The sequence below is a fragment of the Marmota monax genome, unplaced genomic scaffold (assembly GCF_021218885.2).
Source record: "Marmota monax isolate L192 unplaced genomic scaffold, Marmota_monax_Labrador192_F-V1.1 WCK01_AAM20220418_F8-fsc00186, whole genome shotgun sequence".
Classification (NCBI taxonomy): domain Eukaryota; kingdom Metazoa; phylum Chordata; class Mammalia; order Rodentia; family Sciuridae; genus Marmota; species Marmota monax.
The window spans coordinates 1,470,170-1,492,534 of record NW_026694725.1 but is presented as its reverse complement, the minus strand read 5'-3'; the positions used below and the strand labels follow the sequence as shown (position 1 = coordinate 1,492,534).

The following is a 22,365-nucleotide window of genomic DNA, read 5'->3' as shown; positions in this document are numbered from 1 at the left end:
CCATGATGTATAAGTTGAAGGGCTCTTGGGGTTATTACTCCATCAGCCATGGAGTGGATCCATGCAGTGTCCTCTGTGCCCAGCATGCAGTAGGCTGTGTTTGGGAGCTCAGTGAGCTGACCATGGTCATGTCTGTAAGTGTCCCCTGCTTCTTAGCTGCTCCCTCGGGCTATCTCTGCCACCTGCCCTGCATCTGCTAGATACCCTATCACAACATGGCTTCAGCGTCCTGCCATTCTTCCCATTTCTTTGTGAGTCCCTCAAAGACAAAAGCTATGCCTTGCTCATCTTTGTTTCCTGGCACTTAGCTCCGTGGGGTTTCTGTCAGTATTTACTGGTGTTGGGGACCTAAGAAGCAAGGTGCTCTGTTGTATCAAAGAAAGATGTTTATAAGAGTGGGTGGCGTTTGAGGATCCTTGGGTAATGGGGCTTTGGTTGGGTGAAGAGCACAGGGGAGGGTGCTTCACACAGTGGAGACAGCATGAGCCAAAGAGGAGAGGCTGGAAGAATGTGTGCTCATTAGGCGGAACCCGTGGTGGAGTGGTTTCCACTGTAGCCGGCATCGTGACCGCCTAGATGGCTCTACTACAAGGTTGCTGGGCTCCACCTCCAGAGTTCTGACTCAGTACATTTGGAATGGGGCATGAAATTTTTATTTGCTAACAATTTCTTAATTGCTGCTGCTGGACTAGAGACCAAACTTTGAGAAGTCCAGGAATGAAGTAAGTCTGGGACACCGTGAGGCTGCAGGGCAGGGTCCTGAAGTCTGATGGAGGGTGAGTTGGCTGCATTCAGCGGCTGGGAGGAGTTAGGTAGAGTCTCTGCAGTGGGGTAGGATCAAAGGGACTGGTGCCTTCCAGGAAGGGAAGTGGGAGGCAGGGTAACCAAGCAGGAGGTAAAAAGGACCAGAGACATCCCCTGGGACATGACACCACATGGAACACTGGGTTTTGGAACCCAAGTTTGCTTCAGAGGCAGCACCTGGGGACTGGCTCGGAAAAGCAGCTGAAAAGAAAAAGGGCCCCCTCCTCCACCAGGAAGCGGAAGGTGCTCGGATGCACCAGCCTCCTGTGGCTCCAGTGTTTATTTTGAGTGGATTTCTGCACTTTAACGATCATTATGGAGATGGTACAGACCCTTTACTGAGATGACTCTGGGGGTGTGTGTTGGGAATGGAGGGTTAGGAAGGTTTTGAAAGAAGAGATAATGACACGTCTCCACCCTGAGTGAAGTTTGCAGGGAGGGTGACACCTGGTACCCTGGAGGGGCTTGCTGTCTTGACTCCATGATCAGCTTTAGCTCAGTCCTGCTGTGGTCTCCCTAGCCCAGAGGCGGGTTAGTAAACAGTATATAATGAAAGCTTAGGACCAGGCATAGAGTCCACATTCTGGGCTCAGGGAGCCCAGCCAGAATGTTGGAAAAGTCCTTTTCCCTTGTGTAAGCCCACCTCAAGAGCCCTCTCCTCTTAAGGAGCCCTCAGAGGCAGGAAAACTCAGGTACCTCTTCCTGTTAGCCCCCTTGACCACACTGGCCCTGTCCAACACTCGGCATGTCAACTTATGCCTACTGACTGGTTTATAACCCCCATCCCTTGGAGGCTCTGCCTCCAGCAGGAAATGGAAGCATGGAAAGAGCTATAGTTGGAGCCGACTCCATTCCCTCTCTGCCCTGAGTGCCCTTGGGGAAGTGGCAGAGTGTCTCTCAGCCTTCATTTCCTCTTCTCTAAAATGCAGAGCCTGTGAGGCTCAAGTGAGATTAAAGTATTTGCAAGTGTGAAGTGTTATCTGAACCTGAGTTATTGAAAGCAGCCAGATGCACAGAAGCTTGTTGTGTACATGTGCGGAGACACAAGGCCGCCAGGCTCTCAGGGCGTTTCTCTGGATGGCAGGTTGACAGCTATGGGAATCTTCCACAACACGGTCCATGCAGGTTTGTACCAGAGGCCTGGCCTCCAGCCACCCATGTCTGGGTGTCAGGGGCTGGGGCAATTTGAAGGGATGGAGAGGGCCACCTATTTCCGAAAAGCTCATTGCAAGACACCCTCCCAGCCCCCATCCAGGGTCATTGTTTTCTTATAGCAATTTGCTCTTATTGAATGTCAATTTTCTGGGAGGTTGTTGGCCTAAACCAGGCTATTTAATGTATGTTGGTTTCATTTATGCTCAAAATTGTGCTGATAACCTGAGAATAATTCTGTGGCTACTTTTTCTGATGTTGGAGTGAATGTAGGAGGAGGGGGTGTAAGAAGGGGACTAATCTGTGGAGCCTGGGCCTGTGCTGGAGCTTGAAGCAGGCAGCATCCTGGGGTCAGGGGAAGGAACCCAGACCTTGGACTGTACAGTTTCAGTTCACAGGCCCATGATCATCTTCTGCTCCATTGTTCCCCAACGACATCCTGTTTCCTCAACTCTAAATTGAAAATAATTCCCATTCCTCTCTGGGTGCCTGTGGATCTTGTTCACATCCTGGGTAGAGTGTTTATGTCTCTTCATGAAGGCCCACCTGGTGCGAAGGGGAGGGCCTTTCCTTGATTCCTCTTCCTGGTCAAGCAGCTCTGGGCTTCCAGGCCAGAGCTCACATTTTCTAGTCAATGGGCCCAGGATCCAGAGAGTTCACAGAGTCCTGGTTCCTCCTGCGTTATAGAGACTCTTCTTCCTAAGCCAAGGCTGCAGGGTTTGATTGCCTCCCAAATCAACCCAGGGAGAGCCAAAAACAACTACTCGCTGGCTGAGTCATTTCTGTAGGGGGAACCTCAGTTTCCGAGTTAGCAGAATGGCATGGTCTCAGTAGATCATTGTTCTCCAAGTGTGGACAGAGGATGACCTGCATCAGAATCATGGGCATGGGGTGGGGAATGTTTGTTAGAGATGCAGATTAATGAGTTATGTACTACAACCCAGGATACCCCCAGGTATGACCCTAGTTCTAGCTTCTGGCCTGCTTTAGAAAGTACAGGGTGCCTCTTGCTCCCACATGTTGGGGGCCAACTAGCTCCCTCAGCACCCTCATCACTGAGTTCAAGGGGCCAGGAGCCTGGGGAGACCTGGCTGGTTGTTTTTCCTCCTGGATGGACACACAGACTCTTCCTTACCTAGCAGTGATAGGAAGACCAAACAGGGAGGTCTGTGGAATGTGGGAGTTGCTGCCCATTTCTAATGGTTCATTTTCCTAATGGCTACAGATAATTTGCAGTAAGGGAAAGAAGTAAATAAAACAGAGGTTGATATGGAGTTCTCCTGTGCATTAGTGACTTACTGAATCCACAGCCGTCAGATGTCCCATTAGGTAGCTTTGTTGCAATAGGAGATTGGATTTGGAGTCAGAAAATCTGGGTGTGGGTTCTGCTTCAGGTGTAAAATCACTCAGTTGGGGTGATTTTTTTTTCCTCGGAGGACATTTGGCAGTGTCTGGAGACATTTTGGGTGATTATAACTAGGTGACATGCTGTTGGCATCCAATGGTAGGGGTCAGGATGCACAGATGGCCCCCACAACAAAGAAGTATCCAGCCCCAAAAGTCAATAGTGAGAGGGTGGAATCCTGTCTGAACCTCAGTTTCTCCTTCTGTAAGATGGGGTCAGCTTAGGTCAGTGTTTTTCAAACTGAGTCACAAGCCATGGTCCTAACCAGCACTGCAAAAACTAAACAGAAAAGAATAGAAAACATCATAACATTTCAGAGTTCATGGCACGTGCTAAGGGCAGATGTGTGAAAGTTCTGCAGACTTTGGTCTGTGTGTGTGCGTGTGCATGTGTGTGCGTGTATGCATGTGTGTGCATGTATGCATGTGTATACCTTGTATGTAAGCCTAGGGACCTAGAAGACTCCTAGGAGGCATTGCAAACCAGAGTTTGTTACCAGGCTGTCCTGTTTGTTTGTTTGTTTATTAACAAATAAAAGTATTTAAAATAAATAATTTTACCATTGTATTATGGAAATTTTTAAACATACAGAAAAGTTGAAGGAATACAACATTGTTATACCCACCACTCGGATTCCATCGTTACTGATTTCCTCTATTCACCTACCATTTACCACTTCAGTTCTGGTGGTTTTCATTGGTTAATTTCCTGCTGTCAGAAAGTTTGTTTGACTTCTGAAGATCTGCTTGCTGTAAAAACTGTTCTAAGAGAAAATGCAGAGTGGGCCAGACTCCCCAGTTTAGACAGGTATGAAAGGACTAAATTGCAACAAATTTAGTTTAAAGATCTTAATTGGCTCTATTTATAATTCTAGAATCAGGTAACACTTCATTTCATAGACTACAATGAGTGTTCCTAAGAACTGAGCAGAAGAAATTGATTTTATAGACAGAAGGGTTAGGGAAAGCAGAAATAGAGAATAAAAGTGGATTGGTTCTTTCAAAGTTACTTAGCTTGTGGAGATTAAAGCAGCTACAACTGGCCCATTCAGGGATTTGGCTTCTCCCCGCCGGCCTCCCCCCACATTCTGCTTTCCCAGAATGCCAGAGAAACACCTTAGTTTTGGTTTGGTGGACATAGAACTTTAGCATGAGTGACTCCATTTTGGTTTGGTCTCAGTCCAAACCAATAGTCTCCTTTATGTTTTGTTCAATACAGGACAAAATTCCTTTAACCTATATGACACCTCGGTTTTCTCCTGGCAAGCAATGGTGTGGAGTTCTGCAGACTGTGGTCTGTGGACCTTCTCTGCCTGGGAGTGAGGAGACCTTCCCTAACTGGACTTACCAGTGGTCCCGGTCATGGCAACAACACCTCAAATCAACACCTTCCCGTTTTCTGAGCTTGGTTCCACAGGCCTCTTCTTTTGCTGAGGAACTGGAGCCCACACTCCCAGCTCCTCCTAGAAGAAGATCGATTTCTTCATCATTTCCAAGGCTAGTCTGGAAATTATGGGTCCTGTGTTCCATACCTTCAGGACCTCTAAGACACTGTGCCCCATGTTGGACCTCTGTCTTCACTGACTGCCCTCCATCTCCCCTCTTCCCTCCACCAGTTCTAAGTCTCCAAGGCTTGAGACTCAGACTCTAAACTGACCCTCTGGGCTCCTTCATCCCTATGGCCAATCCATTGTCTTTGGATAACAAGGGCCCAGCCCAAGAAGCAGTTCTCAGAGACCAGCTGTGGAAGTTTAAGCCTTGATAACGCTATGGAAAATGTCTCACCAGTTTTCTGTCTTTCATGCCAACTGCCCTTACCCTTGTCCCTGTGTTTGTCCCTCACAATAAGACCATTGACAGAGACTATTTTATGATGTGTTTGACCATTCAAACATCTCTAATGGCAATACCCATCGTTTATTGAATCCTTACTAAGATTCTCTGCACTGTGGGTGCAATTTATCTACACTGTCTCTGAATTTCTAGAGAATCAAATGTGGTAAATTGAGGTGGGGCTCATGAATCTCCATTTTAAACAAACAGCTCAGAGATTCTGATTTGGGCTCGCCTAAGATTGATACTTAATTAATTAATTAAATTCTGGGGATGGAACACAGGGCTTTGTGCATGCTAGGTAAGTGCTCTGCCACTGAGATATACCCCCAGCCCCCAAGATAACATTTTAAATGACATTATTTTAGAATACCTATTACCAATAACCTGGACTGTTGCTTCTGTTTGCTACTTGACAGTGTGATCAATTGCTGCATGCTTTTCTAATCTTTATATCTAGATTGTGAAAAGGTCTCTAGTAGTCATCATTGAGGTCACTGTGAAGTGATCACGCTTTTATATTTTTCTTTTGTGAAGTGTAAGAGTCCATTGAGATCTATGTATCCAGAAGGCACTCCATAAGAATTTTTAGATGAATGGAAAGATGAGTGAATAAATGAGATTTAAAAGGAGATTTCTGTTGCCCATTTTAAAGGTCTTTTTTGGGGGGAATTTTCCACTGAGATAAGATTATAGAGGTAATATTATTAATACATTTATTATTTTTTGTGGGGGGTTATAATCGCTACTACTCCTCTTTTCTCTTTTAGGGGACTTCCAAAATGGCAAGAGAGTGAGACTCTCTGTGTATCTTGGGGAATTTTTTGACATCCATTTGTTTGTCAATGGTACTGTGATGCAGGGGGACCAAAGGTAAGTCACAAGTGCAGAATGTCCAATTTGAAAGGACCCTGGGGATTCCCTGGCACAAGCCCTCGTGTTTCAGATGAAGAAGCTGGGGCCCAGGGAGAGGAAGAAAACGTACTCAGAAGTGAGTAGCAGGGCTGGGCGAGAGCCTCAGCCTCAGCCTCAAAAAGTGAATGAGCTAGAACCTCATTCCCTTTGTGCCATCCTCTGAACCTCGTAGCGTGGGCTTGGAAGGGTAGAGAGATGTCCTGAAAATGCACGAGAAGCCCAATACTGAACATGTCCTCTACTTTCCAGAATCTCCATGCCCTATGCGTCTAAAGGGCTGTATCTGGAGACTGAGGCTGGGTACTACAAGCTGACCAGTGAGGACTATGGTTTTGTGGCCAGGATCGATGGCAGCGGCAACTTTCAAGTCCTGCTGTCAGACAGACACTTCAACAAGACCTGTGGGCTGTGTGGTGACTTTAACATCTTTGCTGAAGATGACTTTAGGACCCAAGAAGGTAAGGTTTTCTGGGCTCCATTTCCCTAAAGTGTGGTTATGCTTTTTACCTCCCTACTTACAAACTCTCACTGATACTCCTCCCCTGGCATTCACGCCTCGTCATGACCTCACCTCAATTTATTTTGCCAGTCTGCTCTGTTAATATTTCACCTCAGTGCCTAGACACGCTGGTCAACCTACAACTTGGAGCCTCTAAACCCGTCTTTGTTCAACTTTGAATTCCCCATAGAAATGGGGGAATCACATGTGGTAGATGGTTGGAAAATACTGGAAGGTTTGAGTAGACCCTTCTGAACCCACTACGATTAAATAGATGAAATCTATAGAGTGAGCCTCCACACTGTCCAGAAAGGCTAGTTATCTAGACACGGTGGTACATACCTGTAATCCAAGAGACTCTGGAGGCTGAGGCAGGAGGATCACAAGTTTTAGGCCAGCTTCAGCAAGACTCTGTCTTAAAAAAAAGACAGGGGCTATAGTTCAGTGGTAAAGCTCTCCTGGGTTCAATCCCTACAAAAACACCAAAAGCCTAGCTTATGTATGCTTGTGAGCAACAGAAGATAATATAGATGTGAAATCACTACTAATCTTTTTAACAATTTTAATTCCATAAACATTCAGTTAGTGATATTCCCTTGTAAAAACAACCTTTGTATATAAATTAATCTCTTCATTATCATGTATCTACCTTCTGATTAAGGGGAAAACATGCAGAGAAAACAGTTGAGTGAAAAATAATAAGGTCGTTTGTTTTTATCTTCTCTAGCACTGATTTCTCAAACTTTTTATTATCCAATATGTAAACTTTAGGCTATCAGTTTTCCTTTAAATATCACTTTAGCTGCACCACACCAATTATTTTAATATATAACACAGTTTCATTTTTGTTTAGTAAAATACATTTTCCTACTTTCCATTTTAAGCTCTTTTTAACCTATAGTGTGTTTTAAATTTCCAAATGTTTAGAATTTTTAAGGTAAATTTTTGGTAACAAAATTGATTTCTAAATTAAATTAGCAACTTGTGGAGGCTTATTTGTAGCTAGTACTTGATCTTTTCTTAAAATTGTTCTATCTATGCTCAAAAATAATGTATTTTCTGATTGGTGAAGGAGTCCATATTTGTTTGTTGAATTAGGTTTGTTAATTGTGATGTTAAAATCTTCTATATGTTTACTACTTTTTGTCTGCTTCATCTACCAGTTACTAAGAGAGATGTATATATATTTTTTACAATGTTGGTAAGTTATGTCAATTTCTTGTAATTCTGTCAAATTTTGCTTTATACGTTTTGAGTGTTTGCTATTAACTTTTAGAAATATTACGTCTTTCTAGTGAATTGCTCCTTTACATAATGAACCCATTATTTATGTATTTTAATTAGCCCTTTATAGTTATACATAGGAGTTGGGCTCATTTTGACAACTCATCCATGCATGGAAATTGATTTCAGATCATGATCTCCCCCCTTTCCCTCCTTCCTTCCATCTCCTCCTGTATTCTCCTTCCTGTACTCTACTAGACTTCCTTTCATTTTTAACAATGACTTTTGCCTTGAAACCTGATATTAATATTGATACTCTACTTTTTTATGTGGCTAGTGGTTGTTTGATATCTCTTTTTTTTTGTACTTTCAATTGTTTTGTGTGATTTTGTTTTAGATGTGTCTCATAAAAGTTGCAGGAAGCTGGATTTATTATATGTTTTAAAAATGGCTATTAAGGTATAATTTGCAGGCAGTGAAATTCACCCTTTCAGTATGTACTACTCAAATGCCTCATGTCCTTTTGTAGTCGAACTTACCCACAATTCTTAGCCCCTGGTAATCACTGACCTTTTTTTTCTCCCGTGTTCCTATAGTTTTGATTTTTTCCAAATTTTTTATAAACACAATAATATGATATTAAGCCTTCTAAGTCTGGCTTCTTCTCATTAACATAATCCATTAGAGATTCATCATGTTGAGCGTATCAATAGCTTGTTCCTATTTATTGCTGAAGAGTAGTACCTAAATTTGGTTATCTATTCACCAAAGAATACTTTGTTTATTTGTTGGGGAATTATGAATGAAGGCACAGATGTCCCTCAAATTTAATTATAGTACAATACACATAACAAACTATCTTAACCATTTAAATTTTTTTTGTAGTTGTAGATGGGCACAATGCCTTTATTTTATTTGTTTATTTTTATGTTTTTTTAAAGCTCATAGTTTTAATAATTATGATAAAGTACACATAAAATTTACCGATCTTAACCAATGTTAAATGAACAGCTCAGTAGTTTTAATATTCACATTGTTGCACAACCAATCTCCAAAACCTTTTCATCTTATGAATTTGAAACTCCACGCTCATTTAACAACTCCCTGTGCTCACCTTCCCCCAGTCCATTCTACTGTGTGTTCATATGACTCATACAAGTTTAGATACTCATATGCAGCATTTGGATTTTTGTGGATGGGCTATTTCACTTAGCTTAATGTCCTCAAGGTTCATTCATGTTGAACTATGTGTCAGAATTTCCTTCCTTTTATGGCTGTATAATATTCCATCATATTTATTCATTAATCTATTGATGGACATTTGAGTTGCTTCCACCTTTTGACTATTGTGTCTAATGCTGGTAAAAAATGGGTGTAAAAATGCGTTTTGAAGACTCATCTTTCAATTCCTTTGGATGTGTACCCACAAATGGAATAACTGGATCATATAGCAATTCTAATATTTTGCAGAAGCACTCACTCCATTGCTTTTCACAACAGCTGCACTATTCTACATTCCCATCAACAGTGCATATCTTTGACAACTCTTATTTTAATGGTAGCCATCCTAATGGTGTGAAGCAATCTCATTTTTTAAAAATGTCTTTATTTGTTTATTTATTTTTTTTAATGTGGTGCTGAGGATAGAACCCCATGCCTTCCGCATACTAGGCAAGCACTCTGCTGCTAAGCTACACAGCCCCAGCCCTTAACCATTTTAATGTATATAGTTCAGTGACAATAAGTACATTCATATTGTTGTGAAACCATCTCTACTATCCATCTCCAGAACTTTTCATTTTGCAAAACTGAAATCTATCCATCAAACCGTAGGTCCCCATTCTTCCCTCCCAGCCCTGGAAATTACCACTTTACTTTGGTCCCTATGACTTTGACTACTCTAAGTACCTTATTAAGTGTAATCATGCAGTATTTGTCTTTTTGTAACTAATTTATTTCACTTTTCACAATGTCCTTAAGGTTCATTTATGTTGTAGCATGTGTCAGAATTTTATTTCTTTTTATGGCTGTCTAACATTCCATTGTAGGTTTATACCACGCTTTGCTTATCCTTTCACTCATCAGTGGAGATGGAGTGCTTCCACATTTTAGCTATGGTGAATAATGCTGCTATGAACATGGGTATACATGTATCCCTGCAGACCCAGCTTTCAATTTTTGTGGGGTTCTACCCAGAAGTATGATTTTATTGTATATAAATCATATCCATATGGTAATTCTGTTTTTAATTTTCCTCCCAGTACTGGGGATTGAATCCAGGGATGCTCTACCTTTGAGCCATATCTCTGGCCCTTTGTATTTTTAAAATTTGAGACAGGCTCTCACTAAATTGCCCTGGCTGGCCTTGAACTTGTGATCCACCTGCCTCAGTCTTCCAAGTCTCTGGAATTCCAGGTGTGCACCACTACATTTAACTAGTCTTTAAAATTTTAGGAAGCCATCATACTGTTTTCCTAATGGCTGTGCCATTTTACACTCCCACCAAGAGTGCAGAGTGTTCTGATTTCTCTGTATCCTTTCTAATGTTTATTTTTTGTTCCTATCCTTATCGATGGGAAGTGGCATTCATGAGTAGGGTTTGTCTATAGACATATGCTTTAATTTCTCTGGGTAAATATCTAGTACTGGGATTGTGTTTTTCCATCTCTCTTAATCCTTCTGTATTGCTTTTTGGGTGGTTTACTTAGGTCATACGCTGTACTCATGGTGGTTGGTGAGAACCAATTGTGTGCATCTCTTCCCAACTCCACATTCAGTAACATCATGTTGGTAACACCATGGAAATTAGCAAGTGCTATAAACTGGGGTTTTGCTTTCCCTGGAGAGTTGGTTTGTCACCACTTTACTAAGTAGTAAGTAGATCTAAGTAGATCTGTCTTCTAGTTCACTAATTCTCTCTTCACTCTGCCTAATTTACAGATGATGTTTATTCTGTCAATTGAAGTTTCACTTTATTTTATTGACTATGCTTTTAATCTTATAAGGTAAATCTGACTATTTTTCTTTTCAATTATTTTTTCTTGTCATGTTCTTTTATTAAGTTTCAATTTTTTTATAACCATAATCTAAAATATATTTGTTTTAAAAGTTCTATATAAAAATTTCATTATCTGAACTTTTTGGAGCTCAGTCATGCAAATTTTGGATCTGCTGACTCTTGTTTATAGTGGATTGTTTCCTGTTGTTACAGATGGCTCAGTCCAGGGAGCCTGCCTGGATCCCTACTGGTTGGATTCAACAGGAGGTCCACATAAGAGATAGACAAAAGATGTAAAAATGAATAATGAACTTTATGCTTTATACTTCAGTTTTATCAAACCAGGGAGAAGCAGCTAGATTGCTTCTCTCTGGCCATCTCACAGAGACAATTACAATTTATAGAAACAAAAGCTAGGTGAAATGCATACTGTAGAGCTCTTTAGCTTATGTTAAATGGGCTTGAATGGGTACTCTCTGTGCCTATCTTCTTTGGCACCTGTGAGGGTAAGGCGTAGAAGCCTTTCAGCTTCCTTTCTTAGCAGGAGGAATGTGTTGACATTCAGTCTGTTTCACTATGCTTCATAATTTTGGATTGTGAGCTCATCTTTTGAAGATGTTAATTTGTCTGAGTTACTGAATCTTACAAGAAGTTTAAGTTGGAATCTTACAACTATATGAAAGATTTCCTACCACTGTCAATTTTCAGGGGAGACTTTTCTCCCCTCCCATCCAGAGACCAGATCAAGAAAACAGGCATCCACTCTGCTTCTCAGAGTGGGTTTTTTTTTTTCTTGTCAAGTTTTTTTTTTTTTTTTTAAATGTTTATGTAGTTATAGATGGAAAGGGTGCCTTTTTTTTTATTTGTTTATTTTTATGTGGTGCTGAGGATCAAACCTAGTGCCTCACACATGCTAGGCAAGCACTCTGCCACTGAGCTACAACCCCAGACTTTCTTGTCAACTTTTGCATATTTTAAGGTCTCAGCTTTACAATGGCATCTTGGGTCCATCTCCCCGCCTCATGCAAGTCCTGGACTCACTTCCACTTCAGTGGAGCTGTTGAAACCCCAGCCTCTTGGTTGGAAAGGTTGCCACTTTTACTCTAGTACTCTGCAGTCAGAACACTTGCCAGTTCTATTTTTTAATTTTTCTCTCTTCTCCTTTCTTCTCTCCTCCTCCTTTCCATCTCTTTAATTCCTTCTATTTTTTTGTAAGCTTCTCCATCAATTCAGTATGATATTTGTCCATTCTACTAGCATAGTTTTCAGATTTTTTCTCATCTGCTATATTGCTGGAAATGGAAGTTCCAATCATAGGATATCTTTTTTTTTTTTCTTATTCTAGGCTTTTAAGGTTGAAAAAATTAACAGTGGGTCCTAGGCTATGAGAAAGAAGGTAGTATTTTTTGGCAAAAAAAAAAAATCAAGGCTATGGTAATGTTTTGGAAATCATCCTTAGAGGATGATTTAGTTTAATTCTTTTTGGTCAGTAAAACTCAACAATATTTGTCCCCCAAACAGTTAACCTTGCTCCCTGATTTCTGGGAGTCTGCCAAGCTTGGCTTTAACTCTGTCTTTCAGAGAGTTTTCTCTAAACAAAAGTATTTGTAATTCCATATGTTGGACAGCCTTATGCTGTCCAGATTTAGTTCATGAAATGAAACTTCATAGGTGGTCAGGGCTAATAGGGATCTTAGATCACCCACCTCAACTCCTCATTTACATATGGGAACTAGGCTCCACGGGATGATGGGATCAGCCCAGATCACAGAGTGGTGGAAGGAGCTTCATCATCCAAGTAAGCTCCTTATCTACCTCTTTCTTTAAGATGGTTTATTAGAAAGTATCCAAACCTGTGTGGTATGGAGTATCTGAGTACCAAACAATACATAAGATATGGGAGAAGTCAAATGGAAAAGAACTGAAATTTGTGGAGTGCCACCATGTGCCAGGCAGTCCCTAGGCACTCAGTGAATCTGATGTCCATGCCCTGGGGAGCCATACTGAGCACTGTACAAAAGGTACTCTCCACCCCAAATACCTATGGTCTAATCTAGCAGAAGTTAGGTCAAGATAAAACAGACCTAGAGCTTTCACTCAGAAGTCCTGGGACAGGCATAACTGAAGCATAATTTTTTTCTGAAACTTTGCTTTGCAGGGACCTTGACCTCTGACCCCTACCTTTTTGCCAACTCCTGGGCTCTGAGCAGTGGGGAACAGCGATGCGAACGAGCATCTCCTCCCAGCAGTCCCTGCAACAGCTCCTCTGGGGAAATGCAGAAGGTGGGTACAGCTTGGCCTGGATGTGGCCTGGATGATGTAAGACTCCTGGAATTAAGAGGCAGCAGGACTTGGGTTCATGCCCTCCCTCTGGGGGGGAAAGGACTTACCTATAAGTGCTGCTGGTTTGGCTGTTCAGTGTGGGACTCCTACACTGAAAACTAACTATGGCTAGAGTTTAGTCAAATCTAATTCTAGTACTTTCCTGGCCGGGAACTCTACAAATGGTTCTGGGCTAATGATTAGGTTATAATGAGTATCTCAGTATACTTAAAATATGCTGCTATCACAAAATGTCTGAAACTAGGTAACTGAAATTTATTTATTATAGTTCTGGATGACAGAGAGTCCCAGATCAAGGTGCTGGTATTCAGTGTCTGGTGAGGGCAGTCCTGCTCTGCCTCTCTGTAAAAGAAGAGCAAAAAGGTGCTGCTCAAGTTATTCCACTGGTGGGTCCTTGTGTTTCTCTTCAGGAGTTGGGCTCCACAGGTTCTTAAGTTTGCTTAAGTTCTAAAACTCTTTACTGTGTTTCTGTGGATTGGGAAGACAGTATATAATCAAGAAATATTCAATGAGTTGGATGAATACAAATTAGGGGGGTGTTATTGAAGGATTGTAATGACCTCCCCAGTAATAATACAGAATCCTTCACTTGTAGAAATCTGATTCACCCACATGTACACATAAGTAGAGAAGGTCAACCCTCTCCTATTCCAGAAACAAAGTAATTCTGCCCCCCACCCCCCCGCCTTAGCATGAGAAAGCCTCATTATTAGTTGGTTACTCATCCAATGGATCTTCTTTATTTTCCTGAAACATTTTGAACTTCTGAACCAAGGAGTTATATTTATCAGGTCCAGGAAAATATCCTGGGTTGATGCTAAATCCAGCTACCTAAATTGTTAATACAGACAATTCCCAACTTGTAAACAAACACATTCCTGAAGACTTTTTTTCTTGGGTGATTCAGTGCTAGTCCTCCAGCTAGTCTCTGAAAGTCTGTATCCCTTGGAACATAGCCCAGAACAAGGCAAACTGAGACGAGGGTGCTGTCCTGTGCAAGCAGGGAGTTTCCTCTTTTTCCAGTTCGAAAAGTCTGAAGCTTGCCCTTGACAGATCCTTGAGTTTCTCTCACCCCTGGGCTTGGCATTGTGCTAAGGGTTGGGTTTGGATCAGGCCATTTACTGACTTTGTAACTCTAGGCCAGACACATGACTTCTGCACACCTGTTTCCACCTATGTAAAACAGGCTAGGAATTGTTCCTGCCAGGGTCATTGAGAGGAGTAAGAGAAAAGTCATTTGTGTTGAATGGTTTCAGGTTGTTCAGCGGGGCTCACTGTTTGGGCTGCTATTATTATTGTTATTATTAGGTGATTCCTAGTGTCCTCCAGTAGTCCCATGTGTCATACTGGGGTGCCCAACCTTTCAGAGTGGGAATGGGGAGAGCAGATAGCACACATTGTACTTTAGGTATAAGCTGCACAATTCATTCTTTTTTTCCTCTCCTCCTTCCAATTATAACCAGTTTCCTTTTAGGTAGCTGAGCCCAGCTTGAGGTCAGACGGAACACAAGGTGTCTAACATCTGCACATGCAGGTGGGCAGGTGACAGAAACCCACCTTTCCTCTAGAATTGCTTATTTATCCAGATGAATTCAGACTGAGTGTACTCCAGATGTCACGTGCAGCAAGGAGGACAAGGCCTTTTTAATAATTTCTTTCTCTCTTTATTTCTAAATTTACAGTTCTGTTGTTGGCTGGTGGGTCTTTCTTTCCTGCCCTATTCTCTAGGTAGAGGTGAGGTTAGCAGGCCTTTGAGAGCTTATTAGATTTCGCAAACACAGGCCAGCTCAGGGTAAGTACTTGACAAATGTTCCCCACCCTCCTGAATACAAAGGGATAATCTCATTTATCCACTTGAACTAGGAGGTGAAGAAGACAGGATTCTCAAGTAGAGAACCTGATACCCAGTAGGTCAGGTGGAGGAGGGAAACAAAGGGGAGGGAAAAATCTAAGAGAAGCCTATTTGCCTCTAGGGGCATCTTTCTTTCTTTCTTTCTTTTTTTAAAAATTGCTACTAGGGGCATCTTTCTGAGCTGCAGCTGTGTCTTGCTACTCGCTTTGTCTCCTGGGCGCATTAAAATCCTTACTAACCAGCGTCCTGGGAGCAGCTTAAGAAATCGGGTACCTGGTTCTCAGCGTTGGGCTGAGGCTCTAAACACACCTAACGTCCCAGAGGCACAAATAAACTCCTTCAAGCTCAGAACTCAGGGGTTTCGAGTTGTTTATCTGAGAGGCCTGCTTTGTCCTCGGCCAATCAGACTGTGTTTGCCCACAGCTGGGGCTCCCTCATTGGCTGGGAAGCACAATGATTTATCTCCTGGGAGTTGATTAATGTGGTCTTTTGAATGATTCACAGTCTGCTTACTCCCACTGGGTCCCCAGGTTCAGAAGTCAGGTCTGGAAAATGGGGCCACCTTTACCAGTGTTTGCCACTGTGGTTCCACAGGTCATTTGGAGTGACGGAGTGTTCTGTGAGGGAAGCAACACTGACCTCAGAACTTCTTTGATAGCCACCCAAATCTATTCCCCCACTTTTCTTGTGCTTTCCTTCTTTCCAAGTCCTAGCAGTAATCAGCTCATTCTGAGAGCCAGGTCATATTGCTTACACCTAGGGGATGAATGTTTCCTTGTTATGCCAACAAAACCCAATGCTTCTCTCTACTGGGACTGATAATGGGTTGTTTGATTGCATGCAAATTTGCAGTTTTTTTTTTTTTCTTTAAACTAAGGGCAGGACTGCTGAAGTCTGGAGCCTCAAGCCATAAATGCTCAAATAATTGTTGTTAATTTGCAGATAACTCTACTGTGCAAGGCATATTGTAGAAAGAAAGAAACTTAGGTAGATTTCTTTTCTTTCTTTTTTTTTAAATTCAAAAAGAGCTGTACCTCATAAAGAAATGATGGCTTTGTTTCACAGTCCTGTGTGCAACATGAAGCCCAAGGTGTCAGGGGCTGGGCTTGGGCTGCAGTGAACCTGTATAGTGCTCCTGATATTTAGAAAAGGAGACTCCTCCCTCAAGACACTTTATCACCATTTGGTGGGAAACTGCCTTAGTGAACATTACAATTGTACATATCATGTATAGATAATGTATGGTGTCTACCATGTAAATGGTAGTCCCTTGGTGTGTTGCCAGGGTGCACTGTGTGGCCTTAGATCAGTACTGGCCTTAGATCACCTCCTTCAGAGTGGCAAGACTGTCTCCTGCCTTTGCAGTTGCCATCAGAATGTAAAAGCAATTTCTTGCCTTTGGCTCCAGGAGTTTTCTCCATGCACTTTCTGGGAGAATCATCCATCAAATACACCAAACTCAGACGAGTATCTGGAGTGGAAGAAATTTCTTTTCATCAATGTTAGGAATTTTGGGTTCATAAAAACTCATAGTTGGATGAAATTCTAGAAGACACCTAATTCTTGACTACTGTATCAATGCTTTTGGTAAGCTGTGCCCAGATAGACAAGGTATGCTGTGACCTTGATTTTAAGAGTCAAGTCCTTGAAACACCCTTGCTGGGATCTTTGCAGTCATCTTGCAGAGCTCAGCCCAAGGTAGTCCTCCTTGGCTCTCTGATAAATCCTTCCTTTCATTTTATGACCATTTGTAGCTTATCTGTGTGTCCCCAAATACTGGAGGAACAACGTTGTTTTTCTAGATTGGTTTCTCTAGGTCTGATGTGGGAACTTGAATCCAAATGTACTCCCATCAATTACCTAGCAGCCCCATATTTCCTAGTTCCCTCTGATCTCTGAGTTTGGTGTGTATTAACTAAACACCATCCTTATTTTCTTCTTCTATTTGTCTTTACAATTGTAACATCTCTTATTCTACAGAACTCTTGCCTGCTCTGAGACAGCATGCTGCTTACCTGTTATTCCTCTTGTCTCCAGGAAATCACCTGTCCAGTGAGCTAACATTTGTAACACTGGTGTTGACTTTGGATAATCATAACATAGCCCAAAGAGGAACAGAAAATATCCACTGTGTTGGAAACAAAGCAATTCACTCTTCATGTCCTTATTAAGTAATATTTATTTGCAAAGGGTATACCAGATCTTTTTTCTTTTTCTTTTTCTGGTAGGGGGTGGGATCAAACCCAGGGCTTTGCATATGTTAGGTAAGCATTCTATTACAGAGCTATATCCCGAGCCTGGACCCAACATTTTCTACCATTTCTGCTCAGAGTAGAGCTGGAAGGGGAATTTTCAGGCAGAAGGAAGGAATTTCAGCACAGGGAACTTGGCTGGGGTGCTAAATGCACAGGCAGAGCTGGGGACTGTCTGTCCTGATCCACTCCTGGCATCTCTGCCTCTTGCATTCACTTCACTGGATGGTTTACATCTGGAATAGACTCCTCTTGGTTATTGGGAAAAATTTTGTTACATTTTTATTCTCAGTAGAATAGTTGGTATTCAGACAATTGTGAGGGGAGAGAGTCTGGCCCTTGGAATTCAGCCAATCTCCAGGAAAGCCTTTAGAACCCAGGATCCCAGAGGAGGTATCTGTCAGATGACAACACCTTGACCTGGTTTTATAATAGGTGCCCACCCACTATGCCCCAGTGATAATCAACCCACTATTGAGGTTTAATCACAAACACTCATATATCTTTTGCAGAGTGACAACTGTTCTCTCAAGTCTTTCTTGAGTCATTGTCAGGCTAAGAAATTAGGACTTATTTCATGTATTTTTCCAAGGTCCAAGAATCCAGGGTGCATTCCCTGGGTTCGTCTAATACTCTGTGTGTCCTTGTGTAAGTTACTTTCCTGCTCTGCATCTCAGTCTTCCCTCTCTAAGGGAAACATGGCTCTACTGACCATCCAAATGAGGAAGTACACTTCTTCTTTAGAATAAATCCACTTACCTGAGTGCAGTGTGGGAGAAGGGTCAGTGAGCTGAGTGGCTGTGGTAGAACAGTGGTGGCCTCAGCCTTATAGTGGAGATCAGTGACCACCATGGAATCTCACAGATTTCCCTTGATTCAGCCAGAACTTAGCCTTTTAACTTTCAAGAAAGGTTGGATAAAGTCCCAGTATGCAAGCTTTCAGTTAAAATGCCTCCCTTAACAATCTCAAAATCCTGTGATAGAATTCCATTGGCTTTCCATATCTGTGGGTTCCACATCCTTAGATTCAACCAACTGTAGAAAAAATTGCGTCTGTACTGAACATGCACACTTTTTCTTCTTATTAGCCCCTAAACAATATAGTATAACTACCATTTACATAGCATTTACATTGTATTAGATACTATAAATCTTTTAGATATGATTTGAAATATATGGGAAATATGTATAGGTTAAATACACTATATGAAAACCCTATGCCATTTTGGAGGGAGAGTACCAGGGATTGAACTCAGAGGCACTCAACCACTGAGCCACATCCCCAGCTCTATTTTGTATTTTATTTCGAGACAGAGTCTCACTGAGTTCCTTAGCACCTCACTTTCGATGAGGCTGGCTTTGAACTCCCAATCCTCCTGCCTTAGCTTCCTGAGCTCCTGGGATTACAGGCGTGCGCCACTGTGCCGCCCCCATTATGCCATTTTATACAAGAGACTTGAGCATGCATGCATTTTGGTATCTGAGAAGGTTGTAGGATCAATCCTATAGATATTGGGTGTTGACTATATTTCTTTGGTGGCTTCCTTTGCCTTCTCCGTCCCCCTAGTGAAGACCAGAATGGGCAAAAAAAATGGGAAGGTGCCCATTAGTACCATACACAACTTATTGAGGTGTTTTGAATGGTTTAGGTAATTCTAAAAATGTGCAAGGCAGATCAAAGAAAAAAACACATAAAAGAAATTAAGCATGAAAGAGAATGACACAAATGCCATGGTAGGTCAGTAAATTTGCCAAACAAATGATAAGTGATATGGCATTTCAGGGGAATCAGCTCCTATCATAGAGTTGATTATTTTTCCTTGCTGGGAGTAGGATGGTAGTCTGGTTCTCATTGGTCTGTTTTCCATCCCCAGAGCTTGGGAAGACCCCAAACTGGGAAGTGGAGAATAATGCCTGGTCATTCTCTGTCCAGCCTGCTGAGCCCCATCCTGATCCCTAAGAACCACTCTGACGCCTCCTCGGAGGCCAGACAGAGGGTGAGGAGGGACCTTCTGAGGGTTTCACGGCTGTCTCTGCTGTGACATATCTAGTCACTCCACCTTTCGTGAGCATAATACCCCAACTGTTTTAGAGAGAAGAACCACCAACTCCACAAAATCCATCCATCTGTTGGAAATCTATCTCACAATTTCAAGGTCAGAATCTTGACTGTGAGTCAGAATCTTGGAATGTGGGTGGGAATCTTAGGCCTGCCAAAAGTTATAAATAGAACTGGCAACCCTCTCCGGACCACCCTTGCAGGCCAGCCAGTGAGAAACTTGCCTCTGCCCAGAGTGAATTCTTGAACCCAGTACTTTGGACCAATGCAGGCTCCAGGCGCCTCCACACCTCCCCCAGGGGCAGCCACAGGGCACTCCCGCCAGAGCTGGAAAGATCATGGCCCACTGAACAATCTTGCACTTTATATATTAGATTCCCCTTTCTTTGTTCACTTCAGTCCTAGGAATGCCCTCCCTCCTTTCTCCTTCGTCAGCTGTTTGGGAACAAACACAATAGCTAAGCTTCAGATCTCTGGCTTTTGCTTTTTCTCCTCCCCTGCCTGCCTGCCACTGGGGAGCTGTGCTTGTTTTTTTTTTTTTTTTTCTCCCCATCCCTTGAACCAGCCCAGCATCTCCAGGGAAGAGGTCTGGTCTTTTTGATGAACTGAAAATGTGATTACGATGGGCCACAATTGGGTCTGCACACCCACCCAGGCAGGGTGAGGTCATGGATTGATGGAGCTGGGGCTACAGCTCTCTCCCAGTTTCTGGCACCACCGACAGGAGATGAAACAAGACAGAAGTGGCTGGTGCCGGGCACTGGAGCCAGGGAGATGCTGGAAGTGCAAATTAGCCGACCCTTATTTTATGTCCCTGCCAGAATGGTTTAGCAGAGAGCTAAAGAGAAGCCACTATAGACAACAGGCAAATGGTAATAGTTGTTATAAGTCCTTGATTGCTTTCCTGGTGTAATCTCATTTAATTTTATTTTGAAGCACCATCTAAGGTAGGCATTGCTATCTTTGTGTGTTAGGAGCAGGTTCAGCTATGAGTGACAAGACACCTAAAAGTAACAACAGCTTGCATAGTCTAGAGGTTTATTTTTCTTTCATGTAAAGAAATCTAGGGGAGATGTTCAGGGCCAGTCCTGGATCCTATGGTGTTGGGATACAACATTCTTTCATCATTTTTCTGTTGTCCTCAATCAGCATGGGACATCTGCTGCATGGTCCAAGATGCCAGCTCAAGCTTGAGGCATCACAGTCACATCCAAGCAGTGAGACAGGAAGGGCCAAGAAATAAGCAGTTCCTTCTTATGAGGACAATCTTGGAAGTTGCTCAGGGTCCTTCTGCTTATATCTGATTGGGTAAAGCTTAGTTCTGTGGCTATTCCCAGCTGAATGTGGGATGAGAAATGGAATCTTTATTCTCAGTGTTTGTGTGCCCAAGTAAAAGCTAAAAATTGAGGTTCCTATGGCTAAGAAAGAAGGGAAGAAGAGCTACTGGGCAACTTTCAATCTCTTCCACCTTAGCTGTCTTGTATAGGTGAGGAGATGGAGGTGTGGAGGGGTGAGATGATTTTCTTAAAGTCATACACTTTGGAACGATGGAGTTGGGACTCCAATCCAATTGTTTTTCTAGGACAGTTATACTCACTGTGCTGCACTGCCTTCTAATTCGATTGTTGGGAAACAAGACATATATATATATATATATATATATATATATATATATATATACACACTATGCAAGCCATTGTTATTTTTAGATTTCTGGTTATTTATAGCTGAACCTGCTCCTAACACACAAAGATAGCAATACCTACGTTAGATGGCGCTTAAAATAAAATTAAATGAGATTACACCAGGAAGGCAATCAAGTACTTGTAACAAGGGGCTGGCGTTATGGCTCAGTGGTAGAGCACTCACCTCATACATCTCATACATGCGAGGCCCTGGGTTCGATCCTCAGCACCACATAAAAATAAGTAAATAACTAAAATAAAGTTATTGTATACAACTACAAAAATACTTTTTTTAAAAAAGTACTTATAACAACTATTACCATTTGCCTCCTGTCTATAATGGCTTTTCTTCAGCTCTCTGATATATATATATATATATATCGTGGAAAACCATGTATGGTCATCCCCCGTTTTCTGCAGGAGATTGGTTCCAGGACCTCGGTGGCTACCCAAGATACTCAGATAGTAAAGATACCTCAGATACTGAGATCTCTTGTATAAAACGGCATACTATTTGTTTATAACCTATGTACATTCTCCCACATACTTCAAATCAATTCTAGATTACTTATAATACTTAATACAATGTAAGTGGTATATAAATAGTTGTTACATTGTATTGTTTAGGAAATAATAACAAGGAAAAAAATCTGTACATGTTCAGTGCAAATGCAACCCCTCTACCCCTGGTATTTTCAACAGTAGGTTGAATCTATGAATGAAACCCTCAGATAATGACAGGCTGACTGTAATTTGGGGTTTGGTAACAAGTGACTAGGCTGTGGTGTGAAGCCAGGGTTTGAGCCTTGCCTTCAAAAGTGCAATGGTTCTCAAGCTGTTTAGTCTCAGGACCTCTTTATACTCTTAAATATTATTGAGGATTCCAAAGATATTTTGTTTATTTGGGTTAAATCTCTTGCTACTTACCATATTAGATATTAAAATTGGGAAATTTAAAACACATTTATTAAGTTATTTAAAAATAATAAACCCATTATATTTAGCATAAATATTTAATAAAAATAAATTCCAGAACAAAACATTTTAGGGAGTGTTTTATAGATTTGCAAGTCTCTTTAAAATCTTATTGAAGAGAAATTAGCCAGATTCTCATATCTGCTTCTGCATTTAACCTGTTATGATATCATACATCACATAGCCTGAAAAACTCCACTGAACCCCCATGAAAGAAAGAGAGCACAAACAGCAAATAGCATCCTTAGGAGAATAATATGTACCTTGTAGACTCCTGGAGGACCTCCTAGGGTGTACATTTGGAGAAGAATTGACCTATTATATTCTTTACTTTTTCCTTGCTTCAGTTTCTATATTTGGAATATTGGAT

General features: G+C 41.8%; 1 protein-coding gene across 2 annotated transcripts in view; it reads left to right on the top strand.

Moving 5' to 3' along the window:
* Nucleotides 1-22,365, top strand: part of Vwf (von Willebrand factor) — a 161,098-nt gene that overhangs the window by 3,961 nt on the left and 134,772 nt on the right. The window contains exons 1-4 of one of the 2 annotated variants that reach the window (XM_046424112.2): nucleotides 31-1,929; nucleotides 5,964-6,066; nucleotides 6,358-6,566; nucleotides 12,988-13,112. In XM_046424112.2, coding sequence (XP_046280068.1) covers nucleotides 1,836-1,929; nucleotides 5,964-6,066; nucleotides 6,358-6,566; nucleotides 12,988-13,112 — 531 coding nt within the window. In that variant the 5' untranslated portion in view covers nucleotides 31-1,835. Of the gene's footprint in view, nucleotides 1-30; nucleotides 1,930-5,963; nucleotides 6,067-6,357; nucleotides 6,567-12,987; nucleotides 13,113-22,365 lie in introns of those variants that run through there. The other variant, XM_046424111.2, reaches the window with a different exon arrangement.